Source organism: Mustela lutreola, chromosome 10, assembly GCF_030435805.1.
Source record: "Mustela lutreola isolate mMusLut2 chromosome 10, mMusLut2.pri, whole genome shotgun sequence".
Lineage (NCBI taxonomy): Eukaryota > Metazoa > Chordata > Mammalia > Carnivora > Mustelidae > Mustela > Mustela lutreola.
The window spans coordinates 98260069-98282169 of NC_081299.1; the positions used below are offsets into that span (position 1 = coordinate 98260069).

At 35.9% G+C, this 22101-nt stretch overlaps 2 protein-coding genes across 6 annotated transcripts in view; both read left to right on the forward strand.

The window, feature by feature from the left end:
• LOC131809192 (bile acid receptor-like) overlaps positions 1-19816 on the forward strand; it is a 61071-nt gene extending 41255 nt beyond the window's left edge. For 2 of the 3 annotated variants that reach the window (XM_059135954.1, XM_059135953.1), the window contains exons 2-11: positions 5116-5226; positions 8723-9085; positions 12248-12388; positions 14122-14264; positions 14358-14462; positions 14599-14698; positions 15506-15628; positions 16035-16160; positions 16321-16434; positions 18769-19816. In XM_059135954.1, coding sequence (XP_058991937.1) covers positions 5163-5226; positions 8723-9085; positions 12248-12388; positions 14122-14264; positions 14358-14462; positions 14599-14698; positions 15506-15628; positions 16035-16160; positions 16321-16434; positions 18769-19016 — 1527 coding nt within the window. In that variant the 5' untranslated portion in view covers positions 5116-5162 and the 3' untranslated portion in view covers positions 19017-19816. Of the gene's footprint in view, positions 1-73; positions 177-5115; positions 5227-8722; positions 9086-12247; positions 12389-14121; positions 14265-14357; positions 14463-14598; positions 14699-15505; positions 15629-16034; positions 16161-16320; positions 16435-18768 lie in introns of all 3 variants that reach the window. The other variant, XM_059135952.1, reaches the window with a different exon arrangement.
• Positions 19817-19983: 167 nt separating this feature from the next.
• Positions 19984-22101, forward strand: part of SYCP1 (synaptonemal complex protein 1) — a 137312-nt gene continuing 135194 nt past the window's right edge. For all 3 annotated transcript variants that reach the window (XM_059137436.1, XM_059137437.1, XM_059137439.1), the window contains exon 1: positions 19984-21741. The gene's annotated coding sequence lies outside the window, so the exon portion shown is untranslated. The remainder of the gene's footprint in view (positions 21742-22101) is intronic.

The window sequence follows — 22101 nt, forward strand, 5'->3', positions numbered from 1 at the left end:
GCTTTTGCGAAATGAATAAGCCAATTGTTGTTACTATGATAGTCAAACTATAAAAAGCATTTGCTCCTTGAAGATGAGAAATTTAAGAAGATTATACAGTGATTGGTCTTCTCCTGAAGAATGACAAGGCAATTTTGGACTGTGGTTGGACTCCAGGTGACATTTGATGTAATAATGTAAGTTGGTTCACGGTGATATTTACTCTTACATTTTATAATGAAACTTGTTTTTAATCAATAACTTCTTCTTAAAATACATTTTATTTTTTGAAACAACAGGTTATATGTGAACTCAAGGCAACTTGAAATATATCAAGTTATATATTTTATATATATTCAATATATGTAATATATTGAAATATATTCTGATAAAGGTGTATTCTGGGAATTAAACTTCTACTCAAAATGCTATGGTTATACAAAGTATAAAAATTTTTATGGACACAAAATATATTTCTAGATCTCTGAAGTATATATTTATTTCATAGTCACAAATTTTCTAAATGTATAGTCTGATTTCTCTCTTAAGCTGTGAAAATTACTTGACATAATATTAATTAAATACTGTTTTCATTTAAAACTGTATATGGAATTGCATGATTCCATTTATATGAAATGTCTAGAACAGGCAAATACATAGGAACTGTGCTAGGGATTGGGGGAGGAAAGAATGGGAAGTGATCGCTTATGGGTAGGGAATTTTACTTTGCAGTAATACGAATGTTCTGGAATTAAATGGTAGTGATAGTTACACACTCTGTGAATATTCTAAAAATGAAGAATTGTACAATTTAAAAGGTGAATTTTATATTATGTAAATTACATCTCAATGAAGCTGTATAATAAAACTCTATGTGAAAACTTCAGCATGTAAAATCTTCCCAGTATTCTAAGGTTAAAGGACAGATTCTTATAAAAAAATCAAGAAGCCTTCATTTGTGCTGTTATTCAAATATATCCGTTTCATTTTCATTTTTCTTGGTTCCAATAAGTTCAGAGAACTTTGGCTCAAAGAGGCTCTGCTGTAAAAAATTTTTTATAATTATGTATCATAGAGCACTATCATTCATTTTTTTTGGTAGAGACTACTGTGAAAACTGAAATTTTCAGTTTTTCTTATGAAGCCATCTACTTTTCAGTTATATTAATTTTATTCAATGTATTATTCATGATTCAGATGACATATATTGCAAGAGTAAAAATATAAAAACTGTAAAGTTCTTTAACATGTGGAGGATATAGTTCTCTGGAGTCAATATGTTTTTCCTGGTAAAGTTCTAGCCATATGAAGATTTACTTAGCACAATACCTAGTTAAGGCAGAGGAGATGCAAATTCATTTCTGCAATTAAGTATCTTTTCAGTAAAATAGATATTATAATCTATGAAAAATCTATTATAATCTAAAGTATTTGTTAATGAAAAAAAATATAGACTTTGCCCATGCTAAATTGATCCTCTTGATAAAAGCTCCTCTCTTAACTGAGTTATTTTTGTTTTTAAATAAATATTTACTAGGAAAGATAACAAAACAGAATCACTCCAGGATTACTGTAACTTTTCTTTTTAATAAGATAGGAAGTTTTTGATTACATACTTCCCTCTATGCTATTAATAATCTACTTGAGTGTTCTTAAACTAATTTTATGAATACTTTATTTCTGAAAGTATTTATTATGCATACATATTATAATACTTCTATTAAACATCTAAAAGACTGAAGAACACATAGTGAAAAATTTTCTGTAGAAAATAATCAATATTACTATGAGCATATAAAACATAAATATTTTATATTTTAAAAGGCATATTTTTAATCAAAGTCTTTTTATGTATATGTCCCATAAATGACCTGAATATAACTAGTACATAAAAATAGGTCTGCTTTGGGATGCCTAGTTGGCTTAGGCAAGAGCCATGTCACCCTTGATCTTGGGGTCATGGGTTCGAATCCCACTTTCGATGTGGAGATTACTTAAATAAATAAATAAACTTTAAAAGAAGCCTAACAGAAAAGAGCAAAACAAAACAAAACAAAAGCCAAACAGGGGCGCCTGGATGGCTCAATTGGTTAAAGCCTCTGCCTTCTGCTCAGGTCATGATCTCAGGGTCCTGGGATAGAGCCCCACATTAGGCTCTCTGCTCAGCAGGGAGCCTGCTTCCTCCTCCTCCTCTCTCTCTCTCTCTCCCCCTCTCTCTCTCTGCCTGCCTTTCTGCCTACTTGTGATCTCTGTCTGTCAAATGAAGAAATAAAATCTTAAAAAAAATTTTAAAAAACCAAACAGGTCTACTTTAGATAATATTTTTGAGTGTTTAATATTTTTGAGTGTTTATCTACAGTATTGGAAAGATTTGGTTTCAGAACACTATTATTTACAATTTGAACCCTGATAGTGGGATCGCTGTAAAATACTTTTGTGTGTCTTTGTTAGGATAGCACCAGTTTTGTTTTAACAAGCTACCTCTGGTTCATTCTATATTATTTCTCAAACTCTCATTCAGTGAAGTCTGCATCTAAGTAGTACCAATTTTAATTTTCAATCTTCTTCAGAAGATTGATGTCCAATATTATATGAAGCCTAATAGTAAGTGCAGCAATTTTTAAAGAAGAGTGAGTAACTTCAAGTTTTCAGATTCATTTTTAATTTTCTAAATGTTAACTGAGGCTCAAAAGAGAAGCTTGGAAAGAACTGAACAGAACCATTGCTACAAAGTATCACATATTAAATGGATAACATTCAGAATTGTTTTTATATGGTGAGCTAATTGACTTGTTGCAATATGGAAACACGGAAGTGTTGACTGACTGATCTTACTGATTTTAGTCCTGACTTTTCAAGGGAAACTTTGTATTAAAATTTCACTTTTTTTTGGCCGGGGGCACTGTTTTTGCTTCATCCCTTTCATCCAGTGCTTATTCTAAAGGACTACTGCTGTGCTGTCAGAAGACTGGGAGATTCAAGTGCTTTTAGAAGAACATATATTCTATTAGATGATAAAGGGGACACATTTCAAAGATATTACTATTTAAATCATCTTCATCTTCATGGATATAGAAACCTCAGCCATGAAGTTCACACATGAATAATAAATCAAAGGAACAGACTTTTCAATATAATCTCAGAGGCTAAGAAATTTGTCACATAAATTTTTGGGCATGATTTAAAACCCATTTTCTTTTCCTTTCTCTCTCTTTTTTTTTTTTTTTGTTCTTTTTAAAGGTGAAAACTGTCTTTATCTTTAATAGAGAGGATAAAGCTATAAAAGACTATGGACTTTAGAGTGACCTTTATTTTCTTCAAATAATTTTCAATTTCTTAAGCTGTGATTTCCTGTTGAAGTTTATTGAAATTTTTGGAGTTCCTTTCTAGGTAATAACAAAAACAAACAGTTTTTCCTGTTAAGGGTTCATCTTAGATTGTGAATAATTTTTTTAAAAAGATTTTATTTATTTGAGAGAGAGAGAGACAGCGAGAGCAGGACACAAGCGAGGGGAGTGGGAGAAGGAGCAGCAGGCTTCCCGCCAAGCAGGGAGCTGGATGCAGGGCTGGATCCCAGGTCCCCGGGATCATGACCCGAGCTGAAGGCAGACACCAATGACTGAGCTACCCAGGCGCCCCTGTGAATAATTTTTCTTATAAAAGCTTATGATTTTTAGACTTTACCATTTAAAATTTTTTTAAATTCCATTTAGTTAACATATTTGATATTAGTTTCACAGGTAGAACTTAATGATTCATCAGTTTCATATAACACCCAGTGCTTATTACATCAAGGGCCCTCCTTAATGCCCATCACCCAGTTACCCCATCCTCCCACCTCCTTCTCCTCCAGTAACCCTTAGTTTGTTTCCTAAAGTTAAAAGAGTCTCTTGTGGTTTGCCTCCCTCTGTTTTCATCTTATTTTTTATTCCCTTCCCCTATGTTCATCAGTTTTGTTTCTTAAATTCCACATATGAGTGAAATCATATATTTGTCTTTCTCTGACTTATTTCCCTTAGTTCCACGCATGTCATTGGAAATGGCAGGATTTCATTCTTTTGGGTGCCTGAGTAATATTCCATTGTATGTGTATACATATACCACATCTTCTTTATCTATTCATCTGTTGATGGGCATGCGGGTTATTGTGGACATTGCTGCTATAAACATTGAGGTGCATGTAGCCTTTCAAGAATCACTATGTTTGTACCCTTTGGATAAATATCTAGTAGTGCAAATGCTGGGTTGTAGGGTAGCTCTATTTTTAGCTTTTTGAGGAACCTTCATACTATTTTCCAGAGTGGCTCTGTCCACTTTGCATTCCCACCAACAGTGTAAGAGCGTTCCCCTTTCTCTGCATCCTTGCCAACATCTGTTGTTTCCTGAGTTGTTCATTTTAGTTTTAGACTTTACTATTAAAAAGTATAACACTTTTTCCAGTAATCCATAAATTTTTTTTTGGAAGAGAAAATTTTAATTAGTCAAGCGAGCCAAAATTAGTATTTTAATGTTTAGCATATCACAGGGCTAAGAAAATAGAGCAGATTTAGAAGATAAAAACAAATGCTATGAAAGCAATTTTTTCCTATTCTTTAATTTCTTTCATGAAAAAGTCCAATTTTTCTTCCCAATTCATCTAAAGTTAGAACACTGAGATCTTGGAACTATTAGAATAGTGATGATAAGAATGAGTTATTAAGAACTTTGCTAGATTTTACTTATATTAATTCAACTCCGCCAACAACTTTGCTAGGAAGGTTTTATTATTTTTCTTTTACAAATGAAGAAACTAAGGTTTAAGGAGATTTAATGAATGACCCATAAATAAGTAGCAAAAGCAGTATATGAAGCCTAACACCAAAGCTTGGTAAACTTTCAAAAGCCACTTTCATTATTACCAAGATTTATTGAATTGTTTGTAAAAAGCCAAGCAATAAAAAATTGGCAGAATTAATAATTTGGTGTGTAGAGATATGAGAACTCAATATTCTTCCAGTTAAAGGGTAAATAGAAATGTCTAGTGTAAAAATTCTACTAAACTCTTTATTTTTCAAAAATAGTATTGTACTTTTATAAAATCATGCTGACTTGATGAGCATACTTTCAAAGAGTCTGCAAAAGTTTTGTTTCCTTCAGTTCTATTTCAGCATTCACTGATGAATAAGTGAGACTTGGAGCAGAGAATGGCAAATTCTTATGTCACTACATCTGATGGTTACTGTTTTGCTGAACCAGTGCAGTACTATGGTATGTAACAAAAAGCTATGGTATAATGGTTGATAAAACACTTCTTGTGTGACATTATGGTTAATTGCAGAGTTTTTTTTTTTTAAGAAATTAACAAGCAAACCAAAGAGTTTAAGTTTTTCCCTACAAGAAAAATTAAAATAAAAACTTTAAAAAATCATTCTCTTACAAAGGAATGTAATTAATTTCAAAAAAATCAGTAACTCTAAAATGTTGTAAGCAAGAATCAAATGTAAAGAGAGAAAAGCCTGATAGTCTAAAATTGTATTTGATTTTTAAAATTTGAATTAACATGCAAATTAGAATTTATTTTTAGGGTTTAGCTGAAGATAGTTCACATGCAATTCAGTAAATGTGGCTCAGAGTAGTTATTTCATATACTTGAAATTTTCATCTTAATATAAGATTTTTATCAAAGGGAAAGAAATAGAAACAATGCAGGATACAAAAGGAATTTTCTCCAAAAAGACTAAGGCTATAAGATAAACTTAATTAAATTTTTTAATCTTTAATCTTTTGTTTTTGTGGGTTTAAAAATTATTTATTAATTTATTTATTATTTATATTGTTAGGGTCCATGATCAAAGGAGCAAGACTGATACAAAGTGAAGGTCAAGCTAAGCTTTATTTTTCGCCAGCACAGAGAATCAAGTCCACCGGTCGGGGCGCCTCTTACAGAGAGAGCAACCCCTCCCAGCCTCACAGACTAACTTTTAAAGGGCAATGGTCATGTGGTTGAGCCTGGCCACACACAGGTGGCCAATGAGATTGTAACACACAGTGAAAGTTGCATAGTCCTGCTAGGTCACACGCAGGTGGCCAATTGAATTAAATTCACCCTATAGTAGCTATTTGAACTAGCCTATCACCTTGGTCAGAATTGGCACCCAAGAGGTGCCCAAAAGGTGGGGCCCACATTATTTTATTTTAAGATTTTATTTATTTGACAGAGAGAGATCACAAGTAGAGAGAGAGAGAGAGAGAGAGAGAGGAGGAAGCAGGCTCCCTGCCTAGCAGAGAGCCCGATGCAGGACTTGATTCCAGGACCCTGAGATCATGACCTGAGCCGAAGGCAGAGGCTTAACCCACTGAACGACCCAGGCAGCCCGGGCCCACATTTTTTTAGGGAGATAGTGATTAACGATGTCTCCACCTGGCCTGACCCGCCCTTGTATTTGGGCTCTGTTATCAGGGACTGGTCGACCATATTTTACTTGTTTCCTGGACTTGCTTTTAAGTAAGTTCCCCTGGCATCGGGATGGGGCGGGGGGTAGGGTCAGTTTAAGTTTTACTGCAGAAACAACAAAACCACTGTTTAACTGAGATGGAATCGTTCTGGCTAAATAGGCCCTTACAATATTATTTATTAAATTTTTGAAAATTTAAATTTAATTAATTAACATATAATGTATTATTGGTTTCAGAGGTAGAGGTCAATGATTCATCAGTCTTATACCCAGTGCTCATTACATCACATGCCCTCCTTAATGCCCATTATATAAATTTAAATGCCGTTTTCTTTTAGGGTTAAGGTAAAGGTTAGGGCTTCAATTCTAATTTCCATGCTAATGGAACATCAGCTAGTATTATGCAGTCTTTTGACACTAATTCAAGAAAGGCCCTCTTTAATAAAAAAAAGTTACATTGTTTTTACTGATAACCTTTCTTTTTATATTAGGTTATTATTAGTATTTATTCAACACTTAGCATTAGAGTGAATGCTATGAGATTGCAAGTGAATTATGTGCGTTAATAAAAATTATACTGTTTACCAATCTTGGTGGTATAATTTTGAGATTAAAAGTAAGTTTAATCACCTGACTCAGCATCAGGAAAAGTACAAATATTACTAGTTACAGATATAGATATTCAGTATTCCTGGGTCCTTTTGGAGCCAATTTTCTGGATTTAGACTTAGAAATTTTCCTGAAAGCAGAATTTTGCTTACAAAATTCCTTGGAGACTTACGCCATCCCTGGCACCTGGGTGGCTCAGTTTGGTTAGGAGGCTGGCTCTTGATTTTGGTGCAGACCATGATCTCAGTGATGAAGTTTTAGAATATAAGGGAGGTTTAAGTGGGGTCAGGTCCAGAGCCAATGACCAAGAAAGAATTCTTGAGACATCTATGGTTCAGAATGGTGGTTTATTAAAGCAGAGGGACAGGACCGATGGGCAGAAAGAGCTGCTACCTGGGGTTGTGAGGAGCGGCCCATTATATGACTTACAAGTTGGGAGGGGGTCAGGGATGGTGTAAGTCTCCAAGGAATTTTGTAAGCAAGGTTTCCAGGACATTGAGGGGCTAGATATTGTTGGGGAAAAAGGTTATTCATTACCAGTAATAAAGCCTTTGTTGGTGAGAACCTTTAGATGTGTATCAGTGGTCATATGCTTGGAGAGTTTTGAGATAAAGGAAGTTTTCAAAGGAATTGTTAAAGTAGACTTCAGGATCCTGGTTGAGGGTAGGGGTCCTCAGGCTAGGATTGCCCTTTGCCCTTAGCAAAGCATTAAGGTGGAGTAGTTGAGTCCCTAGAGAAATGTCACTCTGCCTGTTTCGAGGGCTTGTCAGTGGGTAAGGAAATTTAATAATTTTTTCTTCTGCCTGTTTCCCACATCATCAGAGGCCAGGAATCAAGTGGGGAGTTTGCCCAAGGATTCTCTCTCCTTCTCCCTTTGCCCCTCCCCAAGCTCGCGCATGTGCGCACTCTCTCTGAAATAAATAGATAAATCTTAAAAAAGAAAGTAAGTTGGTGTTTGGAAGCTTCTGGTAATTATAATAATGATATTCATTAAGCATTAGTTTATATTTTATATATGCTTTTGCATACCATATTTTGTTTCATCCTTATAGTAACCTGGTAAAGCAGGCAAATTTATCCCCAGATAATTGATAGTTAGAATTGTTAGTCAACAAAATGCAAAAGAAACTAGTAATTTAAATCAGGTGTACAAATGGCAAAGGACAGTGTTAAGGTATATTTAATGGGAGTTCAAACAAAAACATATATATATACACACACACATACATATATTTGCTTGAAATAACCAAGTAAAATTGTATTTTAGTTTGATTTTTTTGGGGGGGTGTGGGATAATTTATTAATTCATGTCTTTACTGACCTGACTGTACTGCATACCACTTTATCCACACAAGGGAAATGCAAAGGATTGGGAAAGCCTTCTTTCCTTCCAGACAAGGGGAAATACACATTTCTAGTTAAGAAGGGAGACTGGATTGATACGTAAGCCATTAGCAACAGACTGGCCTTTTTCCCAGCCCCAGAGCAACCTCCGCCTACCCCTGGAATGGCAGCACTTATGAAGCAGGATAAATCAGTTTACTGCCCGCTCCTTGCTCCTGGTGCTGGCCAGCAAGTCCTTGCGACGCAGTGGACATGTTGAACTCATTGTTGAGCACACAGCTCTTTGACATTTGAAAATAATTATGGAATTTTGACTTTTTACCATTTGTTCTTTTTTTTAATATTAAAACAACTAGATATTCTGCCAGAGCAAATCAACTATCAGCTGCACGACACTGATTTTCAAGAATCAGCTTATTGCCAGTATTCTACGGTCCAGTTTCCAACAGCTCTGCAGTCCCAATCTTTACAAAGTCATTTCAACACTTACAGCTTGGATCCACAGTTTGGTGGTGGAGAGTGTGTATTTGGTTCCTATGAACTAAATAAACCCACTTATGTGGTTGACCATGATGCTGAAGATGGCTATTCTGGAATAAAAAGGCCCAGACTCACTCACTCTTCTATTCGGATTAAGCGACAGGAAGAACTCTGTGTAGTTTGTGGTGATAAAGCATCAGGATATCATTATAATGCACTTACTTGCGAAGGTTGCAAGGGTAAGGAAAAAGTTAAAATCAAACTGAAAGTCCTAGTGTTTACTGAAGAGTCATAGAAGTTTAGGCGTGTAAGAATACTCTTATTTTTCAGAGTGTGAAAAATAAAACCAGAGAGAGCCAATGATACATTTAAAAGTGGTCAATCCGTGCCTAGAAGACATGAAAATGGAATAGCTTTGATTTAGTTTTCATTTTTGATGAAAACTTTTACATTTAAATAGAAAATTCAGTATTTATGCTGCAGGAGGTTTCTGTGGTTTTAGATGAATCGGATATTGGAATAGAAAATGATTTTTAGGGGCTCCTGGGTGGCTCGATTGGTTGGGCGACTGGCTCTTGGTTTTGGCTCAGGTTGTGATCTCTGGTGGTGGGATCAAGGCTGGAGTGCAAGGCTCTGTGCTTGGCTCAGAGTCTGCTTGTCCCTCTCCCTTCCCCTCTGCCCCTTCCCTCCACCCCTCTGCTCCAGCACATACGCGTTCTATCTTTGTCAAATAAATAAATAAATTAATTAATAAAATCTGTAAGAAAAAAATGATTTTTAAAAATATCTGAATGTTAACTTCTCCATCTTCTCATGTGTTTGATATAATTCATGCATTAGAAGGGAATTTGAATTAAATGATTTCTATGATGCTATTTTAATTTCTTTGAATGCTTTTCTGAAAACAAACGGGAGGCTTGCAAGTGAAGATCATAATTGACCATGGGATTTTCAAAGAGTGAAAATAGTCCTTGATGAAGTTTTGAGTCCTTGATGAAGTTTGAAACACTCCTGCAATGTTTTTATTTACAATTGCAATGTTGTGACAGAACCCGGAAATCATTAGGCAATGCATCTTGTTAAGCATGTCTGTTTAGAAGATCAGGGTGAAGATTTGCTATCAGAATCTCACAACTCATCCCTCACAAAGAATAGCCAAATGAAGACTGTGGGAAATTAGGTACCAGCTTTATGAATAGAATAGCTGGGCAAGTATTTGCTTATTCTTAAGAGGTAGGGCCTTGCTGTTCAAACTAGATGGAAGAAGGGGCCCCTGGGTTAAGCGCCTGCCTTCACCTCAGGTCATGATCCCCGTATCCTGGGATCCAGCTCCCACATCACATTGAGCTCTCTGCTCAGTGGTGAACCTGCTTCTCCCTCTCCTGACCCTCACTCATGTTTGTCCTCTCTCTCTACTGCTCTTTCTCTCTCTTTTAAATAAATAAATAAATCTTAAAAAAAAAAAAAAGCTAGATGGAAGATGAGGCATGGTTCTAGAACTTAAGCTGATAGTTCTACTTCCTTTGCTGAATTTATTTATTTATTTTTTTTTTTTTAAAGATTTTATTTATTTATTTGACAGAGAGAAATCACAAGTAGGCAGAGAGGCAGACAGAGAGAGAGAGAGAGGAGGAAGCAGGCTCCCTGCTGAGCAGAGAGCCCGATGCGGGACTCGATCCCAGGACCCTGAGATCATGACCTGAGCCGAAGGCAGCGGCTTAACCACTGAGCCACCCAGGCGCCCCCTTTGCTGAATTTAAATCACAAAACTCTCAAGTGTGGTCTACAGAAAAAAAGAGTATGGCAGGTCTCTAAGAGGGGCATTGACAACGATTGTCAACTTTACTGCTTGGAATGGATTAAGAGGAAGATAGCAGAGGTTACTGCATAGGAATAGGGAATGAAAGAGGAAATGAGAAGGGGGGGCTGCTATGCATGGATTTAGGAAGTGAAAAGGATAATATGGACACCTCCACCAAAACACACACACACACACACACACACACACATACATACACAAACCACAGCCTATTCAATGTCTCAGACCAAATAACCTAAAAATGTTTTCTAACCTGGGTGAGTGCTAAAAAAGGAAGAAGGATAGAGAAGTAAGTTTCAAAGAATAACTTTTCCTATTTGTATGGTTGAGGTGGTAATATGAGGAGAAAAGAAAAGAGATTTTCCTTATAGTTTTACAGGAGCATATATTCTTTTTTTTTCTCTTTACCTCTGTGATTTTTTAAAAATAATTTTTAAATTTTTTAATAAACATATATTATTAGCCCCAGGGTACAGGTCTGTGAATCGCCAGGTTTACACACTTCACAGCACTCACCATAGCACATACCCTCCCCAATGTCCATAACCCAACCACCCTCTCCCTAGGCCCTCCCCACCCCCCACCGGCAACCCTCAGTTTGTTTTGTGACATTAAGAGTCTCTTATGGTTTGTCTCCCTCCCGATCCCAACTTGTTTCATTTTTTCTTTTCCTACCCCTCAAGCCCCCCACATTGCATCTCCACTTCCTCATATCAGGGAGATCATTTGATAGTTGTCTTTCTCTGATTGACTTAATTCCAGGAGCGTATATTTTTTCAAGGGCACCTTGAGAGACGCTTCATGGAATCCTGATATTCTGTACAACATAGTTGTAAAAAGGCCTTTAGATGATATATTATAGTTGTATTAAAATAGAAAGTTATCTTAATTGATGGAACTATTTTGTTTAATTTCTAGATGTGATTATTGAAAGAAACAGCCTTGGAATAGAAGATATCAATCATGAGGGAATATAAACATATATTAAATTGAATCTTACTGATGGAAAAAAGCATTTTATTGAAATAATTTAGTTATTTTGATTACTTAGCTCTACTAGGAAGATATATATTTAAAAAAAAAATGGGTCTCCTGGGTGGTTCAGTCAGTTAAGCATCTGTCTTTGGCTCAGGTCATGATCTCAGGGTCCCAGAAGCAAACCTCACATTGAGTCCCACATCAAGCCCCACATCAGGCTCCCTGCTCTGTGGGGAGTCTGCTTCTCCCTCTCCCTCTGCCTGCCTGCTTGTGCTCTCTTGCTCCCTCTGTGTCAAATAAGTAAAATCTTAAACAAACAAAACCCTAAAAATATTTAATAGTGAAATTTTATTTATTTATTTATTTATTTTTAATTTGACAAACAGAGATCTCAAGTAGGTGGAGAGGCAGGGAGAGAGAGAGAGAGGAAGAGAGAGAGAGAGAGAGGAGGAAGCAGACTCCCCACCGAGCAGAGAGCCTGATGCGGGGCTCAATCCCAGGACCTTGGGACGATGACCTGAGCCAAAGGCAGAGGCTTAACCCTCTGAGCCACCCAGGTGCCCCATTAATAGTGAAATTTTAAAAGTACTTTTTTTGTTATTAGGTTTTTTTCGACGTAGTATCACCAAAAATGCAGTATATCACTGCAAGAATGGTGGCCACTGTGAAATGGACATGTACATGCGTAGGAAATGTCAAGAGTGCAGACTGAAAAAGTGTAAGGCAGTAGGAATGCTGGCAGAATGTAAGTGTTATTATGGACTTTGGGGATTCTTTTTTGAGGGTGATTTTAGTTTTTCTTATCTTATTGACAACATAATGCATTACTCAAATTATCATTTGGAACATTAACATACTAGTCTAGATTTAAGCTATTTCTCTAACAACTGATAGATTGGGATGACTAGTAACCAATCTAGGTAATTATTTCCATAAACCCTGTTCTACACTATATTGGTCTAATTTTGGCAATAATCATATGTTCTTCTTCATTGGAAATCCTTGTATTTTCATATGACTTAACCTAAGGTCATATAATTTATCTACAAAGAGCAGAATTTTAAATTAGTAGTTCCCCTTCTTTGGGCTTGTATCTTTAGAAGCCTACATGACAAGTAGGTATGTAGAGCCTACTAATAGCTCATAGGTGTCAAAAACCAACTCGAACAGGCAGAAGAGTACTTAGGCTGTTTGAGTTCCTTCTATGTTCACAGTGTTTTTAGCTTATAAATTACATGATATCATGTAATCTTCAGGGTAGTACTAAGATTTTGGCCTTATTTTCACAACTCCTCCTATTTTCTAGGGCTCAAAATGTCATTGTGATTTCAAAGTTAATTTTTTAAATAAAGTATTAGTGTTTTCATGCTTAATCTAGTCTTGCTCAAACTCTTATCTTGCAATCTTTCTATTGTATTAATTTTATGGCTGTTTCTTCATTATCTCTTTTTATTTTCCTTTAACTGCTATGATAATATTCTTCAATTTTTATTAAATTACACTCCTGTTCAATAAACACCAATGCAATGATCTGTTTATATTGCATTGCTTATTTTAATAAAATCTTAACTCTTCATTGCTTGACCAAAAGGATTCCTATTATTTAAAATTCCAGGGGTGGGGGCACCTGGCTGGCTGGATTAGTTGATAGAACATATAACTCCTGATCTCAGGGTTGTGAGGTTGAGCCCCATGTTGGGGATAGAGATTACTTAAAAATCTTTAAAAAAAAAAATTCAGGTTGGAGTCGATCTTAAGGTCGTCTTGTCCAACCAGCCGAATCATTTACTTTATCTCTGAGACTGCTCAGACTGCCATAACAAAATACCATTGTCCTGTTTTATTAAGAAAAAAAGTGACTTAGCTCATTTAACAAAATCACAAAATATTTCCTTGACTTTATATAAAAAAAAAATCAAAGAAAAAAGCTCATAGATAAAGTAGTTGAACTTCTTTATCAATTGGTATTCTATGTTGTTTCCATGATATAATGTAGAAATTTCTCTAACATAAAAGGTCTAGGGGCGCCTGGGTGGCTCAATGGGTTAAGCCTCTGCCTTTGGCTCAGGTCATGATCTCAGGGGCCTGAGATCGAGCCCTCCATCGCACTCTCTGCAGGGAGCCTGCTTCCCCCTCTCTCTCTGCCTGCCTCTCTCTCTACGTGTGATCTCTTGCTCTCTCTGTCAAATAAATAAATAAATGAAAGGTCTAAATTTATGGTTTGGAGATGCAAAATTGATTTTTAATTTATGTGTAGGATGACTATGTACTTGTAAGTAGAGGTAGTTATGGAAGGAAAAGAGGAAGTTAATGTAGTAAATTTAATTGCTGTGTACATGCTTGCCAAAAAAGGAAAGTTCTTTGTGAAAAGACAAGTCTATGATAATATATGTGTACAGTGTAAGAACATTTTCATTAAATCCTATGATGTTATTTGCTAAACCTAAAACATCTTATTTGAATTTCATAATATCACAGGTTTGCTCACAGAAATCCAATGCAAATCAAAGAGACTTCGAAAGAACTTTAAACAGAAGAATAGTTTTTACTCTAGCATCAAAGTGGAAGAGGAAGGACTAGACAACAAGCTTGTATCATCCACCACTAGAGCTGGAAAAATGGTAAGACTCTTATAAAATTTCTTGTTTCTTTAATGATGACATGTGTTGCTTAATACAAATTCATTATAGTTTTCCCCCTATGTTTTCTTATAGATTAAGGAGAGCATGGAACTAACTCAAGAGGAACATCAGCTCATTAATAACATTGTGGCTGCTCATCAAAAATATACAATTCCTTTAGAGGAAACAAAGAAATTTGTATGTGTTCATTAATGGGGAGAAATAATTTATAACTAATTATATTAGAAAATAAGGGCATAAACATAAAAGTTAAAAATCTAAAGTTAGTTGAAAAAAATAAAATCCATTACTCTTATTTCTTTTTGTTGGCTAGCTGCAGAAGTACGTAAATCCTGAACTTAGCTTTTTGAGACTCTCGGAGACAGTGGTCCTACACCTACAGGGGTTAATGGATTTTACCAAGGGACTCCCAGGTAATCACTTTATGATCTTTGTGAAAAAATCAGTTTCATACTTAATTTTTTAAAAGTTCCCTGTTTTAAAGGAAGGGGACATTTTAGGAAAATAAAACCTCTGTTTTTCCACCAAAGCTGTTCATTTTGTATGCTTTAAACAATCAGGTGTGGTTGATTAAGTATCCCACTCTTGATTTTTGCTCAAGTCATAATCTCAGGGTCATGAATTTTAGCCCCACATTGTGCTCTATGCTGAGCATGGAGACTGCTTAATATTCTCTCTCTCCCTCTGCCCCTCTGGACCTCTCGTGTGCTCTCTCTCTCTCTCTCTCAAAACAAAATAAAACAAAAAACAATCAGATGATTAAAATATTCATATTTAAAAACATTCAAATGACTCCAAAGACTTAGTGCAAGACACATGATTGATTGTGTCTTTTAATGTTTTGAAATAAATTGTTGTTTCTGAATATAAAAATAAATCAAATTGTATAATATGAAAAAAATCAAGCTACAGTTGGCTAAAAATTATATGCACAGATAACTCACTGTAAAAATAAATTCTTTGAGGCTAAACTGACTGTGTTTAATTTGCTTTTTCCATATGAGAAAGTATTATTCTCTATTTCTGGTGAAAGTGCTCCAAAATATTACCATGTAGAATCAAGAATTTTGTTCATATTTGAAATTACAGATCTTGATTATTCTAAGGAAACACTTAGATTGACATTATAACTAAATTAATAATTAAAAACATTAAATCTTATGCCTGAAAATTACCTCTTCATTACTCATTTCAAACAATTATGTGATCTTTTCTTCAAGGATTTGAAAATTTGACAGCTGAGGACCAGACTGCATTATGCAAAGGATCAAAAACTGAAGTGATGTTCCTTCATGGGGCCCAACTTTACAGTCAGAAAGAATGTCTTTCATCAGCTTCTGAAAGTAAAAAATGTCAACCAACTCAATCTTAATGTTAATGGTTACTATTAAACACAGCAAGAAATTATATAACATCATTTTTATAATAAATATTATGTTCTCATTTGACTAGTTGGTATAAGTACTTCATGATAGCTTTTCCAATTCATTGATCTAGCCTTTGCTTTTCTTTTAAAGAAAACCTTTTATTTTTCCAATTATATGTCACCATGGAAAACATTTTTGCAGGGTTTTCTACATGAAATTTATATAAAATCTGAACTATTTATCTCAGTTTATGTTTCAGTAATAAAAATTATAAAGCTACCATTTGTTGGGAATATTTCCTGTCTAACAGATGAGGGATTGGATTTATTATCTGTAAAAAGACTTTTTAAAAATCAGACTTTATATTTTTCCCTGTTACTAGGTCCTATGAGAATATCAGATCATTCAGATCATTCATTGAATTTTCCCAGTCAGAGTGATAATAGAAGTGTTATTTATTCTATGGAAACATTTTGCAATGAAGACTGTCCACCTACTACACTGACTGGTAATATTACATACAATACAAAATATTATATTGGATGGGAAAAATTGATCAGATACAATGTTTCATTTTATTACTCTGCTTTGAGAAAAGATGGTAATGGCAGTATGTTTAATTATGCACTATTGTCTGAAGAAAATATATTTGATATTAATCTTTTTAGGTATTGCTGAAGAATTTATTACCACATTATTTTGCTTCTACAGAAGAATGAGTGAACTTAATATTACTAATACTGAATATGCTCTGCTTGCAGCAACAACTGTGTTTTTTTCAGGTAAAAACCATTCAGAAATATGTATTTGGATTAAGTTTGGCAATCAAAACATGATGTCTGTGGTTATTATTCACTGATGCCAAATGTTAACTTTATTTCATCAAAATTTTCTCTTTGAGAGAATTCACTTCAGCTTATGAACATGCTATAATTTCTTGCATCTTAGAAAAAAGCCTTCTTGACCTCTAATCGCTTTCAGCTATTTTCCCATTTCTCTGCTCTACTCTACAGAAAAACATTTTTTTTCTGTGTACTCCTGCCTTCATTCATCTCATCTCATTTACTCTGGAACCCACTGTAGTCAGATTTTTGTCCCCTTCTCTCCATTCTACCATAATTTGTCAAAGACTGTCAGTAATCTGGCACTGCTGATTCCAGTTTTCAATTCTTAGTCCTCATTGTACTTGACCCATCCGCTTCATCTGGCAGAGCAGATCACTCCTTCTCTCTTGGAAAACTTTTATCACTTGGCTTCTGTTGATCATTCCTTCCTTCTAGACATTTTTCCCTCCACTTAAATTCCAGGACATCACACTCTCTTGATTTTTCTCCTCAGTGGCTGATTTTTCCATCTCCTTTGTTGATTTCTCCTTATCTACCACACTAATAAATGTTGAGTGTCCCAGAGCTCAGTTCTCTTTTCTTCTACACTTACTTCCTTTGAAATTTCATCCTATGTCATGGCTTTAAACACCATCTACATGTTAAGTCCCAAAGTTATATACCAACTTGGACTGCTCCCCTAAGCTCCCACTAAATAGTCTACTCAAGATTTCAACTTGTAGTAGACATATCAAATTTAACATCTCCCAAGGTGAACTCCTGATCTTTTCACTGATCCTCCTATATTCTTCCCCAATCTTTACTAAATGTTCATCTCCATCCTTCAAGTTACACAAGACAAAATTTGTGAAGTCATCTTTCACTACTTTCTTTCTTTTATACCCTGTCAAATATGCAACACCTCTTCTTGGCTTTAGCCTCAAAATATATCCAGAACTCAACCACTTTTTACTGTCTCTGTTCCGGCCACCCTAATGAGAACTAGTATCTTCTCTTGCTTTCCTGTTTCTGCCCTTGCCTCCCTAGAGTCTATTCTCTATATAGTAGCCAGAGTTATTCTTTTAAAACATAAGCTAGATCATTTCATTTCTCTGCTCATAGCTCTTTTTTTTAATTTTTAAAAAATTTTATAAACATATAATGTATTATTAGCCCCAGGGGTACAGGTCTGTGAATTGCCAGGTTTACACATCTGCTCCTAACTCTTTCATGGTTTCCTGTTCTACACAGGTAAAAGCCAAGTTCTTTCTATTATTGCCTACTACTATCCCTTTTTCTCACACCACCACAGCCACATTAATTTTGATACACATGTTACTTGAAAATGTCAAGCAGACTCCTGCCACAGGTTGTGTTGTATCTAACAAATATGCTTGGAAATCTCTTTCCCCAGATAATTACATTCTTCCTTTATCTCTGATCTCTGTTAAATGTCATCTTACCTCTGGATTATCCTTTTAAAAATAGCAACTGACCTTCCACCCTAAATTCTTATTCTTTCTCCTGTTTATTTTTCTCTATAACACTTATCATTGTCATATTATTTATTTATTTTAAAAAAGATTCTATTTATTTATTAGACAGAGAGAGATTACAAGTAGGTAGAGAGGCAGGCAGAGAGAGAGGGGGAAGCAGGCTCCCTGCTGAACAGAGAGCCTGATGTGGGGCTCAATCCTAGGACCCTGGGATCGTGACCTGAGCCAGAGGCAGAGGCTTTAACCCACTGAGCCACCCAGGGAACACCCCCTCCCCCCTTTTTAAAATTTAAAATATGTATATATCTCTTTTCTTGCCCACTCCTCCCAAACTCAGGATATAAGCTTAAAGAGGGCAGGAAATGGTGTCTGTTATGTTTGCTGCTATATCTCCACCACAATGACTGGATAAATAATTGTTGCCTACCCATTCAGAAATTCTTGGTTGGTTCTCATATTTTATAACTAGGTACTTAAGAAGCTTGCCTTTTGCTTACTGTTCATCTTGAGGAAATTAATCTTTTTAAATTTCAAGTAAGCTTGAAATTTTTCTTGTACTCTTACAACCACTTACGACCCTTCTCTTCCTATTTGACTTTATTTCTCTACCTCATAGAGTACTATGAAGATTAAAATAAGATACTATACGAAGTAAGTTACTTGCATAATATCTTGATACATTTAGGGTTTGTTAAATATTTGTTATTTTTATTATTTACAAACTGTATTGTTTTGAATTAATTATCTTCTACAACTTTCCAGTATTCATTAAGCTATATATGATGATGTTTTTCAGATCGTCCATACCTTAAAGATAAGCAGCATGTGGAAAATATACAAGAACCCATTTTACAAATTTTGTACAAATATTCAAAAATTTACCATCCAGAAGACCTACAGCATTTTGCTCGTCTCATAGGGAGGCTCACTGAACTGAGAACACTGAATCACAATTACTCAGAAATACTTAGCACCTGGAAAGCAAAGGACCCCAAATTGGCTAGTTCACTCTTGGAGAAATGGAATTTGTATTCACATTGTTGAAATTTAGAATGTTGTTGTGGTTTGTCTTAAAACTTTCTAAATCTAGATTTTTGACTCTATCATCATAGGATGACTGATTTGAAAAACAAATAGGTTTGCTAGGTAACCAATATATCACCATAAAATGGATGTCATCAGTGCTCATCAAATTTTGTGGAATATAGGACGAACCACTAGAGGGACATCTAGGACTCTTTTCAAGATTTTACTCAAAAGAAGCAATGACTATTTTGTTGCCAGTTTGGTTCCTTCAAAAGGGAATAATGCTAAATAGAGTTCTTACCTGAAGAAACTTTACTTTTTTCTTTTAGTAGAAAAACTGAACGAAAATATGTAGATTATGGATATGAGAAAGGCTATCTAGTGGAAACAGTTGTAATCAGAATAAAGGTAGTTTGTGAAACTCATTAATTAGGCCAGATTGATGGATTAAGAACTAACTTTCTAAACTTATTCCTGTTATAGCATTTTATGAATTATTAAAGGGGAACAAAACTGTTCAACTCTTACTTTTTCTTAAATTAAAAAAAAATCTTTTTAAGGCCACATTTTAAAAAATTGGTAATGGTAAGATATTAAAAAAGTTAAAATGACAAATCATCAAAATGTTTTAACATATATTAGGAAATTTAGCACAAATTACTACTCATTCTGGTAGGCAATATTTTGACATTTTTGCCAATACCTTTTGTAGAAAAAATGAAGTTCTTAAAAACTGAAAACTTTCCACAGATATTTTAATCCTTGTATGGATAGAAAGGCTATTTAGTAAAAATAAATTCTATGTGAAGTATATGAAACTGAGAAATTCTATGCTGGCTGTATTTTTTAAAAATTAATTAATTATTTAATTTATTTATTTTAATTTTTTATTTTTTATAAGCATATATTTTTATCCCCAGGGGTACAGGTCTGTGAATCGCCAGATTTACACACTTCACAGCACTCACCAAAGCACATACCCTCCCCAGTGTCCATAACCCCACCCCCCTCTCCCAACCCCCTCCCCCCAGCAACCCTGTTTGTTTTGTGAGATTAAGAGTCACTTAGGGTTTGTCTCCCTCACAATCCCATCTTGTTTCATTGATTCTTCTCCTACCCACTTAAGCCCCCATGTTTGGCTGTATTGTTTTGAAAGACTGTAAGTAAATAAAATACTGTGAATTTAAGTTAATTTAATCCTAGGCATAGTAACATTTTGGTTTTCAAGACAGAAAAAAAGACCATAGTCCAATTTTTTTAAGCTATAAAACTTAAAAAAACTGGATTGTTGAATTTATATCCTCAACTTTAAGAACCTCTTATTTAAATTTATTAATTATTGCCCCCACAGGGCATCTTGGGCATAAGCCTTGAATCATCTCTTGGAGGGACTATTTTGTCTTTTTTAGGGTATCTAGACTGTTTCCTTAAAATGTAAAATAAAGTACTTAACCTGGATCAAAAATTTTTAAATTTTAGCAGAAACTATGATGTCTCATAGATTAAATTTATACAAAGTTGGATATTTAAACATATTACTTAAGCCCTTTGGGAAAACATCAATTATAGTACCGGAAGAAGTTAGAAAACAAAGTCAAATGTATTCAAAATGGAATTCATTCTTGTATTGCTCTAACCTAGGTATTTAGTACCACAATATTTATCGTATTTCCTCGCCACAGCTTGAAGCCAAGCAGTCAGACTTCTTTCCCTGCTTACTATTTTAAAAAGTCATCAAATCCTATTAATTTTACTTCCTAAATATACATTTGATGCCTCTTCTTCATCTTCACTGTCACGGCTCAGCTCCTCACACCTTATCCTGCCTATTAAACTCTCTCCCAAACTCCAGTCCGACATGCCTTAGCCATTTTTCATAACGACACATTTTCTTCTGACCTTGATCTTGCCTCCCTTTCTACTCAGAACTCTTCAAGATCCCCATCCAGGAAGGCTAAAATCCAAAAGCCTTTGGAAGGCCTCCTATCTGCCAAATCTGCAGCCTCATCTCTTGCCGTTTTCCCACCTGGCCTCACACACCTACGCCAAACTTCTTGGAGTCTCTCTTGTACTACTCTCGCTCACAACCACAGGGCCTTCGCCTGTGTTCTCTCGGTCAGGAGTCCTCTTTCCCCATTAACTGTCGGCCCACTCTCTCTCTAATCACTCTCCTATTCATGAGCGAGGCTGTAAGAGAAGCCCAACACCTCCGTGCAGCCTCTCCTGACGCCCCAGGCCCCCCCCCCCCCAAGTGCCGCTTTCTCTGTGTTTTAACCACCCTTTCTAAATTACCACCTTTAAATGATTACACCTGGCTGTAATTATCTGCCCATCTGTTTCTTCCCGAAGACTCAACTCTTGGAGGACAGCAATGCATTTTTCACTCTCTGCTCCAATCTATCACAGTCCTTGCTAGTTTTCCTTGCATTCTCTGACAATAGCAGAATCTTAAAGAACGTCTACTCGAAGGAAAAATAGAATCCCGCGAAGAATCGTTACCAAGGTAAAGGAACATCTCGCGAGAATTGGGAGCCGGGCGAACTCTCGCAGCTGACCGTTATTTAGCCGTTAAACAGTCGGGTACCGCGCCCTTTCCTGGCTGGCCGCCGAAGGGGAACGATTTCCCGCCTTTTCTGAGGTTCGAAGGCAGAAGCTCTCGTTGATTCTTTTTGCTGTCCTAATAGACAGCAGGTAGCAGTTCGCGTGGGCACCGAGTCCATGGTTTCCCCCTGAATCTTGAAAGGTAAGGGCAGGGGTCCGGAGTTCCTTTTTTTGACGACGGAGCCAGGAGCTGGGCGATAATCTGATTCGGTCGGCACCTGCGGCTCCTGCGGCCCTCCGCCTGCGAGGGCTCCCCTCCCCCAGCCCCTCCAGCACCTCCTGGGTGTCCGGTGGCCCTCTTAAGAATCTACCGTAGTTCTCGCGGTGGAGTGATGCAATTTACCAGGGCTGGCGGAGGGAGAGCTTTGTTTTCGGGCTGTCACAGCGAGGGTACCTCGGACTTTCTGGCTTATCTAGGTCGCCAGCTTGGCCATTGGTGGTGGTAGATGGTAGGAACAGCTGTGGGGTGTTTTTACTTTGACTCGCCCGGGGATGTGACGCT